We start from the raw sequence: 11,398 nt of genomic DNA on the forward strand, positions 1-11,398 counted from the left end.
GGGTATTTGCCGATACTAAGGAATTACTGGATTTTTAAGGTATTTGATATGATATTGTGGTTATGTTGGGTTTTTTTAAGAGTTACTTAGTGAAATGTTTATTAAGGAAACAGATATGATGTCTGGGAGTGACTACACTGTAATTCGGTGAGGGGTAGGTGGTGGGTGTCCATGAGTCCATGATCATCACATCTGGGTGCTAGGTACATAAGAGTTCACCGCACTATTTTCCCTACTGTGTGATGTTTGAAGTGGTCCATAATAAAAAGTTAAAATAAATGGCAGGAAAAATATGCATAAACCAGTGTCTCTCCCCCAGCTCAAAAGTAAAATAGAATCTGAATTTACTGAATAGAATCCATTCAGTAAAACTGAGTGCTCAATTAGTCAAAGAGCTGGTCTGGAATTCTACCACATTCAAAGACACGGGCAAGCCCTCAAACCAACACCTGACAAGTAATTACCGCTGTTCTAGTAAGAAACTGAAGGGAAACCAGACTATGTGATAGGCCACTAGATGCAAAGAACCAGGTGCTGAAGGCAGAGAGGGGGATACAAAGAAGAAAAAAGCTGAAAATTCTTTTCTCCTGTAATCTGAACAACCATAAAATATGGAATGAGACCCAAGAGCCTGGGGTAAACATTTAAACGGCACTTACCATGCACCAGGCGCTGTTCTAAACATTTTTCAAATGTTAACTCATTTAACTCTTAGCAATCCTGTAAGGTAGACACTGATCTCCATTTCACTGACCAGGGACTAGTGACACCCGTTAGGTAACCTGCACCGAAGTCACATCGCTAGAAAGTGATTCAAAGCCAGGAAACCCAGACCCAGCATCCACACTCATCCACTACGCAACAGCTTTTAAACACTGACTTACAATAATGGAACAACTCCGAAGGTCTTATGGATATAAATGCTATCAGTTGCAGTCCAGCACGTGCCCAGAGCTGAAAAATGCCGCCCTCACACCCACATTCACTGCCATTCAGAGCTCAGAGGGTAACACTGCGATTTTCCCTCATTGCGCGTTGTTCTACCCAATCTTTGTATTTCACATCAAACCCTGAAAAATGAGTACCAGATGAGGCAGCTGTGCTGTGAGCCACCACGATCAAAAGCAAACTGTCTTGACCTGATCTCGTTTAAAGGGGGGGAAAAAGGCAACGTCTTCTGATTTTAAACAGACTAAATCCATTCAGATTTTTATCCCAGGGATATTGACCAAGAAAGACAAATAAAAAACTGTAAACCCGATTCATCTGGATAAAATTCCCCTAGAAAAACAAAGAGGGAAACCCTACCCCTCGAACAGCAAAACTCGCCACACCCTGTTTTATGACTATTCAACGGTGATCCGAGATAAAAGTATTAACTGTAGAAATGTTACTTGAATTTACCTGTAATTGGTGTCTGCACTGAAATAATCCAATGGGGACTGGGTGATATGTGATAGAAAGGAATGCTGAACTTGAGGCTTGCACCGGTTTTTAAAAAGGATTTTCGGAAGAGTAGGTCATACAAAAATACATCATATAGCTGGTCCAAGAGTTATGTCCAGCAAGCAGCAGAAAATTTATGTTTGCTTTTAATCACACATGCCACAGAACAAAAGTTTCCATTACAGGGTTTCACTCCAGAAAAACAGCACTCAAGCAACTTTCAATTACTATACTTCTGACTTGTCATAAAGCAGAAAGCACATGTTTGAAATTTCACTGGAAGTCAGAACAGCAGTTTCTGAAAACCTCATAAAAGGGAGGACTGATTTAGTCCTAGAATCTCGGCAGGATACCTGAAGTTCAATTTCGTCTCTGAACAAAAGCACTAAAGCAGCCCCAGGGCTTTGCATAGGATGAAGGGGAGTTGGGGGCACTTCACTGGCTGATCTAAAAAAAAAGCCACATCATTAAAAGGCCCTTAAAAACCACCACCACCACCACCACCAAAGGCGGCAACAGAAAAGAAGCTCTGGCTCCCCTGTCTTCCGAGCAACAGCAAATGCTTTAAGCAGTTAAACTACCTCTAGCTTATTTCAGAGTCTATGCATATCTAGAGTGAATCCACACCAGAAGCCATTTGTTAAAGAGAGAACTTTCAGCTCCCTCCTCTTCCAGAGAATGTTTGATGTGAACACTTTTAAAGATACAATTTCATGAACAGAAAGGACTGAGTTGAATTTAAGGGAGTTCAGCTGAGACCTTTCATCCAACACTGTGACCCTGATCTAATAATCGGTTCTCTTTGCTTCAATTCTCCAACTCAAACATACTTTGAAAAATTAAAACGCTTAATACCTATTGATTACTAGTAGCTGGAAGACATAATATGCATGCATTTGGAGTTCCTTAGAAGAAAGATGTTAGAGAAACACCAGCTATGTATGAACTAAAAAAGCATGGAATGATAGGTCTGCAGATAGGAGACTATTTTAACAGACTAAGATTTTTGAGATTTCAAAAATAGAGTGGAGTCTTGTCCTATTTTTAAGCACAGAATTACAGGGCAATGGAGTTATGCATCCATTTGCTCACTGAACTGCTCTTTAAAGCACTCATTAAGAAACAAAAACAGAAACGCCCACATACTGGGGGCATATACAACTAGACCATTCAATTAAGGCCCAACTATAATAGTAAATTTTTAAATCAAGCTAAGTAACAGTGAAAGTGCACGTTCCAACACACACTACATGGAAACTACGGTGCTTTCAAGTTACCAATCTCAAAGTCACACATCTGCTTTCTGTGATCCAGTTCTCAGCACCTAAGCACCGATCATCTTCCCCTCCCTTTGGTTGTTTTCTGTCCTCGACGAGCTTACCATCTAATGAAAAAGACCAGTAACAACAAAACAAAACACACACCAAAAAACCCAAAACACAAAAGGCTAACGGGTGTACATGATCTATGGATGCTCACAGAAGCATCCTACCAGAGGGAAAAGAGATAGGGAAGCTTCTTAAGAGCAGGGAAACCAGGACTGAGTTTAGAAGCAACCAACTCAGCCAGGTGGGAGGAGAGAGAGATGAGGGAGCACAGACCGGGAGCATGCTCTAGTTTGGACCTGACCCCAGAGACTATGAGCTACTGAAGAATTCTTAAGCAGCAGGATCACATAATTAAAGTTGTCTTTTTGGGCTTAGCATTCCATTCTGGAAACAGTCTAGCGTAGTGCTGATCAAGACTGGTGGGTCTGCCGTCCAGGGCCTGTCCAGGGGTTGTTTGTTACTAGCCCAAGGCAACTAGGCAAGTGCAGAAATTGAGAATGAGCACCGAGAAACTTTTACAGCAGCTCCATATCACAGCAACATCCAAGCTTGTGATCAATGGGCTCATCTTGTTGAAAAGGACTGAGGCCAGCCTATGTGTTGTCAACTCAGTGGGCAGGTGCAGGTGGTTCAAGTTGTCTAGGAGTCACGTGTGGTAAGGCTACGTGTACTGGTGCATGACTGACTGGAAATTAACAACACAAAATAAAACTGATGTTCGACTACAGACAGTTCTAGAAGCTAGTCTAGAGAATCACTTCCGAGGTCAGCACTGGAAGCAAGGAGCCCCAGGAGGCGGTTGCTGGAACACAGGGGTCTGAATGAAACCTGAACTCAAGCACTGATGGTAGGGATGAAGGGGAAGGGTCAAAGTTGAGGGCAATTAAGGTAATCTAATCAACAAGACCCGACACCCTTTGGATGTGAGGGGTGAAGAGAATCGAGGCTGTCTCGTGAGACTCAAGTGAGGGGTGAAGAGAATCGAGGCTGTCTCCTGAGACTCAAGAATTCTTATTTACTTTTAAAATAATGGCAAGATGTAAATAAAGCAACAGTATGCGAGAGCTTCATTAAAGTCAGGATCAGCAAAAAGATTCTAAATTCACTGCCATTTTCTTTGAGTGCCTTTGAGTAAGCATAATAGTAAATTAATGGAATACAGAAAACTAAGCACCCTGGTGGTTAACCTCTGGGAATTAGAACATGAGGAAAGAAAACATCCTATGCCAAGCCTATGCTTTCCCCTGAAATGACACCATCCAGTATGGAGCTGGTCTAGTTTAGAACGGGGCTAGCTGGAGCCCCAAGCCCTATCAGAGAAAAAGGAGACCCCTCTCACTGAGGGACTTGTTCATCCCCCACCCCTGGTGTATACAACACAAAGCCTTCTTTCTTTTTTTAAAAAAAGTATCTTTATTGATTTCAGAGAGAGGAAAGGAGAGGGAGAGAGAGAGAGATAGAAATATCAATGGTGAGAGAGGGTCATTGATCGGCTGCCTCCTGCATGCCCCCGACTGGGGATGGAGCCCGCAACCCGGGCATGTGTCCTGACCGGGTATCGAACCCCGATCGCCTGGATCCTAGGTCGACGCTCAACCTCTGAGTGCTGATATTAGAACAAGGACTCCCACCAAAAGAAAGAGTGATAAAAAGAAGGTAAGAAAAAAAACAAAACAAAACTAGAGTAGAATAAAATCAATGACCCTAACCTCAAAACCCACTGCTTTTCTCTGTGCTCTGGTTCACATTCTGACCCTTATCAAAAGACAAATTAATTAGCAAGAGCTGTGGACAGCTAGTCAGCGGGGCCTCTGCCGCTACCTGGAAGACACGGCGTGAACCTGCAAAGGCTGCAAGCCTGAGCAAAGCTATCCCACAGCATTCCGGAGCTGGGAAGGGAGGGGTTCCACGCTAGGGGGTGAGGTTTCTGCTGCTCCAGAGACCTGGCACGCTCCATTTCTTCCCACGTGAAAAGCAGCAATCCCTAACTTCCATGTGGCCCAGACTGAAGCAGCCCTCAGTAGACATGCCTAACTGGGCTGGCATGCCACAAAACCATCGCCAGGCGCATAATTAATCTCTCTTAGGAAGGGTGCCTCATCACCTTAAAGTCGCTCCCCTTCATTATGCCTAGGCTTCATTGATCTGCTGTCCCTGTTTCTTTTTTTTTTTTTAAGATGTCAAATTAACCTATATATATATATATATTTTTTTTTTTTTTCAAATATATCTTTATTGATTTCAGAGAGAGGAAAGGAGAGGGAGAGAGAGAGACAGAAACATCAATGATGAGAGAGTCATTGATCGGCTGCAGCCCACAACCCGGGCATGTGCCCTGACCGGGAATCGAACCCTGATCACCTGGATCCCAGGTTGACACTCAACCGGCTGAGCCACGCCCGGCCGGGCTGCTGTCCCTGTTTCAATGGCAAATAGAAGTATGGAGCTCAGTACTATCAGTATTTTAAAGAACAGTTTTTTGTTTTGTTTTTTAATACCCACTTGCTTTTGTTTCATTCTTTTAGGTCTTTTTACTCAATTATAATCTTTTTGAGGGCAAATCGTTCAACTGCTTAACTATATCCCCTTGTATGCTTATAAACGTCATTTGTTTGAAAAGTTAAAAAATACACCTCATAACAGTTTTGAAATTCTATAATGTGATATATTCCGAAGGCTCAAGCTATGACATGAATTACTAAATTTCATGACAATGTATTAACAAATAATAGCTAGCACTTATGGAGCACAGACTATACATACGCCAGGCATGTGTATATTATTTCATGTAGTCTTTACAACAATCCTATAAGGCAGGTGCTATTATCATCTCCACTTTACTGATGAGGAATCTGTGGCACAGATGTGCAGGGTAACTTGCACAAAGTCACAGAGCTAATAAATGGCAGAGCCAGGATCTGAACTCAGGCAGATGGACAAGAGCCCGTCGTTTTAGGCACTACACTAGACAGCTTCATTACGCAGAGAAGAAGAATGAGATTAAAAAATACATTACAAATAATGGAACAAGGAAAAAGCCTCTTAAGGAAAATTGCTCTTATTACTTTAATTGGACTGTTGTCTTTTATTAGACAGATCCAAGTCCTGGAAACACAGTCAAGAGAAGGAGCCTCTCCTGATGCGGAAGGCAGAAAACACTAATTTTCAAAGTCGTGCCTTTTTGCTACCTTTTACCATCTTGATCGAAAGTGGTCTGTCAGTGTTGTAGAAATTGTTCTCTTAGTGGCTAGAGTATTTGGATTTAAGGGAGAAAGAACTGGGAGAGATGGAGCTATAAGACTGGGTTGGTACCAAATCTTGACCCATCCAAAGAGCCAAAGGGATTTAGGTAAATTCTAGGCCAAGCCTCTGATTTAGTCTGAACTAAAAGAACCATGCAGAGCAAGCAAGTCATATGGGTTAGCAAGAAGATTCCACTTATGCTAGCTACAACAGGTAGACCAGGGATGCTGAACCAGAGTCCCTTGACTCTGTCACTCTCCTGCCCTGACTTCTCTTCCCCTTTGTCAGGCAGGATGTTCCAGGACCAAGCCGGACCCCAGCAAACCTGTGCCCTTTTGATGTCAGCACACCCACAATGATCAAATGTATTCTGTCAGGCACCCAGCCCAGGCAAAGCTGAGTCCTGTTGTGGCTTTAAAACCAAAACCAGTGTTCTCCTCTGTGATGCTGAAGTAGATGCTGAAGATCAACTCTCCAGTTCTGACAACTAAATAACTTCTAATGGGATAGATTAAAAAAACCCCAAAAGTCCAAATCTTCACCACTTTCCAACTATTCCTCACAAGCTCTCCAGAAATCAGGAAATGTCTACCAAGAAAACAAAAACAAACTTACTTAAAACAAGTCTAACTGCCTTAACTTCAGGATTATGTTTCCTTACAAAACTGCTCTTATAAATTCACTCGAAGTTCTATTATCATCTAATTACAATTTCAATACAGCTATTTATATGTGTGTACTTGGAAGCCAAAAAATGAAGCTTCAATTACTTTTACACCTACCACTAAAGCAAGTAGAAACAGGACGACTGTCCATCAAGAATCTTTTCAAAAGATGCTGGAATTCTTTTATTTGCTGTTTTCTCACAGCTCCAAACAAGGTGAGAGGAGCCAGGCAAAATGCAGGCTTAACATATATGGTCATCACCAGACTTTCTTACTGCATAAAAGGGGAAATTAATAAAAGAAGAAAAAAAGAAATACCACACGGCATTTTCTTTCCCCACCATAATTTTTCAATTTTCTTTAGAGAAATGCCAGCCAATAACTAATTAGAACCATATCCTTTGTTATCCCAATGGGAAGTATACGAATGGTTTTAAAGAACAAATGTTAATGAGAACTTTAAAATATTAGTAATCTGGAACTTTGGTTTATCTTCAGTGTAAAACAAAATTCTCTTCTTTAAAGCTATTTTTATATAGTTGGTGAAACACGGACAGAGTCCATCAACAAGAAGGTAAGTGTTCATCCACCCAGCATGAACTAGGGGTACCCTGGACTTTTCACTGTTCTTAGCATAGAACTAGCATCACGAGCACCCCAATTTCAAACAAGACAAAAACTCAAAATTGTAGAAAAGGGATTTCTTCTGCCTCTCTGGTTTCAAGGGATAAAACAACTCCTTTCAAAGTGAGTGCACAGCTTTTGTAATTTTCAAGAGTATGTTTTCCATAAGAAACACAGCTGGAGTCTTTTTACCTGGTTGTATCACCTCAAATAAGAACGTTTCTGGCATAAGATCTTGAGTTGCCTATTCATGAACATCCAAGACCAGAAACTACAGCCTCAAAACTGGACTTGTTTTAGAGAACTAAGTAAACAGAAAAACTCTGAGCAAAAATTAAATTTTTAAATGCTAATGCACTGTGGTTTGGGCATGTGCAGCTTTCTGAACTAGATTTCCAAATGAGGGTCTGCCTTGTGTCATCCAGACTCTCATCCTAGTGGAATAAGCAGGTCCTGGCTAGGGCCACAGACCACTTTTTTCTGTGCAAAACGACTGGTCAGGGCATAGAGAACCAGACATAGCCTATGTCATATCAAATATTCTCCTTTTTCAGAAAAAGCTTTAAGCATTTGCAAAACATCTCAATTTGCTCCATAGTTTTACTACCCAGCAAATCTATTTCCCCCACTGTGAAAATCACAATAGGCCTTGGGTCTGTCACATTTTGCCATGACTGGATGTCTGCAAAAGCTAGAAGTGACTCGCATTGCCCAATAAGGATATTATTTTACACAGACTTTGTTCTACAACAGAAACTTGCCATAATGATGAAAATATTACTTGGTAAATTGCTTTCTTAACATTATTCCTCCCCAAAAGGCCTATAAAAGCAATCACTAAGGAAAACAAAGGGTTCCATGTTGTAAAGCAAAAAAAGATTAACCATTCACATAATGCACTATCAAATGTATGAATCAAAGATGGGCAAAATCACCTAAAAAGTGGTTAAAATGCCAAGTTTTACCTCTTTGTGGTTAGTGAGCCCATGTTTTTTCAGTGTTACATGTACAAACTGTATTTGTTAAACTGTGTTTCATACTTTAAATCCCAAGTCTGTACCTTACCCTGCGCTTCATGATCGATGATTTACTGGAGACATTTGGGGTCACAGTATAAGCCTTTTGCTCTCACTAAATCTAAATCATGCTTCTCAACAAGACTCTATATACATAAAAGAAACACATGGCATGCCCTTACCGTCCTCCCTAGAGGAACCTAAAGGCCCCCAGCGCAGCCCTTCTCCTGTCCACAAATTGAGACTCTCCTCAGAGAAGGAAGGGGCTGAACTCACACGCTGCATACTAATTAAGCAAGAGAGCCCCACAACTTTTTCTTTCGATTCATGACAAAATTTCCTGAATTCGTTTTATTAAAACAGACATCTTCATCCAACAGATACACTCAAAAACCCAAACTAACTTCAGCGGCGAAGGAATGAGAAGTTGACAGCAAAGCATCCATTTCCCCAAACCCTCGTTCTGCCGGTCGACCTGCACCTCTGGGATCAGTGCAGCATTTAACGCGAAGCCTGCAGAGACGACAGTGGCCCACCAACCAAGCAACTAAGATCTGCCAGGACGGGTCTGTTCCTGCGCCCGGGGGGGGATCTGGGGAGGACGGCTGGACAGCCAGACAATGAAAAGCTCCCTGGTGGCCGCTAGTTCAGCGCCGGGTGCAGAGAGAGTGAGAAAGGGAGAGGACCGAGTTCCCTCCTTGCCCAAAGCCACGGTCAGAGGCCGCCTCCCTGGGGCACGGGGCAGCCTGGCCTCGGCCTCTGGGTCCCGGGTCCCAGGGGGAGGGGTCCCAGAAAAGCAGATTCCTCTGGAGAAGAAAGTAAACTTCCTGGTTTGGGCATTATGGGTAGGGGGCCGGCGCCCTCCCCCACCACTGCAGGTATGGGGGGGGGGAGTCCAGGGACTGCGGGGCCGAGGCAGCCTTTCCCACACCTCTGCCCGCGGCAGGGGTCACGGAGTGGGGACCCCCAGCGCAGCCCACCCCCTGCGCGAGGCTCCCAACTTGTGCGGACAGGGCTCTGGACTACTCAGGGCGCAAGCCGGGGTCGGGGGAGGGGGGGCGAGGGTGTCAAACTTGCCCCTCGGGCGCGGCCTGGCACCGGCACCGAGGGCTCGCCGCGGAAGCCCCAGCCCAGCGGGGTCCCGGGATGGGGAGCGGGCACAGACAGAGGAAGGAGACACTAAGGGGCAGGAGAGGAAGCGCGTGTAAAGATGGAGGAGGAGGCAGAGAGGACAGAGGGGTGGGCGGGCGGGCGAGGGGCGGCGGGGACTCGGCTCCCGGGAACGCGCGGGGTGTGCCCTCAGGCCGGGGGGCGCCGACGAGGCCCGCGCCGCTCACCTTCCTGTGTTTCTCCTTGTAGGGCAGCGCCAGCCACGGCATGTCCCGCACGAAGTCCTGCCACTGGCGCTGGTCCTGGTCCGAGGACACGAAGACGATCTCCAGGCGGCGCCGCGGCTCCGGCTCCGCGGCCGCCCCGGCCCCCGGCCCCGGCCCGGCTCCGGCCCCCGGCCCGGCCGCCGCGTCCCCCCGCAGGCGGCCGTAGAAAGCGGCCAGGCTGGCGCTGAGCTGCGCGCAGGGGGCGCTCAGGCTGCAGCCGAAGTAGAGCCCGAGCAGCGAGATGCCGCGGGCGCCCAGAGAGTGCACGTCCACCTCCTCGCCGCCGCCCGTCACCAGCTTCTCGCCCAGCAGCTCCTCCAGGAAGCCCGACATCCTTGCCCACCGCAGCCGCGGCGCGCGGGCGTGCAGGCGGCGGCGACCCCGCTCCCTCGGTCCGCGCGGCGGGCGGAGGCGGCGGCGCGGCGGCGGCGGCGGCGGCGGGAGAAGAGCCCCGCCCACAGAGGCCCGCCCTCGCCACGCCCCCTCGCCCGCCCTCGCCACGCCCCCTCCGTGGTCGGCTCTGGCTGCGCGGTCCGCCCCGGCTCGGTCCGCAGCCGCGGGGGCACCGGGCGCCGGCTTCCGCCGCGCGGGCACCGCGCTCGGGGATCAGCCCTGGCGCGGAGGCTCCATTCCCGCCCCATGCCGACGGGAATGCCTGGGGCCTAAGCGAAGAAAGAAGGGTCCGCGGAGCCCGCCTTTCCAAGGCTGCGGGACCTGGCCGCCACCCTCCCTTCATTTCCTCTCCCCTCCCAAATTCCCCGTTCCCTCCGGACCTCTCCAAAGATCCCCACGGCCCCCCTTCCCGAGTCCTCTTACGCTTTCTTACTCCGCCCCTCCTCTCTCCCCGACACAGAGCCTAGCGTTGGCCCATTTTGCGCTCCACTGACCCCTCTTTCGTGAGGCTTGTAGGACTTCCCACCTTCACGGCACAGGTATCGTTTTCTCAGCTGGCACTTACTTCCCCGTGTGTGTTTGTCTTCTCTACCCGGAGAGGGCTGGAGGACGCCACCTCGTCTATTCCTTGGGTGGTTTCTGATCTGGGGCTAGCACACGTGCGAGAATCCACAATACCTGGGGGTGATCGCGGGTCGTGCTGTGGGCTTTCCGTGCACGGATCGCAGCAGCCGGGCCCCGCCAGCGAGTGGCTGCCTTCCATCCGCTCAAACGCACGCGGCAGAAGCCGCAGCATCTTTAAATCAACGCTGGCTGCTCTCCTGAGTGGTTCCATAGCTTACACCAGGTCTGTTGATAGTTGAGAAAAATTCTAGGGACTTTTTTTTTTTTTTTTTGGCCCGTTGGCAAGATGCTACCTTGTGCTTAGAGAGAACATGGGTTAAACAGGTGGTCTGTGGCAAGTCTCCCGGCCACACACACGCACACGAGAAATTAAATGTGTACCACGCCCACCCACAATCTATGACCTTCAGTGTGTGTCAGCTCGGATACCAGCAACCGGCTGAAAGGAAAAATACGGTCTGACCGCCCCTCACCAGCCCTTCCGAAGTTATTTCTTGGGTATCTACCGCCATCTAATGGAAAAAGTGAAAAACAAAATGAGATCTACAGAGCCCAGTACTACAGGAAAAGAGATACTTGGCAGCCAAGCAGAAATTTTATTTTTTATAGCAACTTCACACACACACACACACACACACACATGCAAATCACAGCACGCTTTACAGAGTTCATTTAAACTTCAA

General features: G+C 46.9%; 1 protein-coding gene across 1 annotated transcript in view; it reads right to left on the bottom strand.

Annotated features, from left to right (window-relative positions):
• Nucleotides 1-10,095, bottom strand: part of NXN (nucleoredoxin) — a 134,654-nt gene extending 124,559 nt beyond the window's left edge. The window contains exon 1 of the mRNA XM_087825985.1: nt 9,660-10,095. Within this exon, the coding sequence (XP_087682111.1) occupies nt 9,660-10,031 (372 nt within the window). The 5' untranslated portion in view covers nt 10,032-10,095. The remainder of the gene's footprint in view (nt 1-9,659) is intronic.
• Nucleotides 10,096-11,398: the final 1,303 nt, after the last annotated feature.

This window comes from Miniopterus natalensis, chromosome 17, assembly GCF_054644295.1.
Source record: "Miniopterus natalensis isolate mMinNat1 chromosome 17, mMinNat1.hap1, whole genome shotgun sequence".
Taxonomy (NCBI): Eukaryota; Metazoa; Chordata; class Mammalia; order Chiroptera; family Miniopteridae; genus Miniopterus; species Miniopterus natalensis.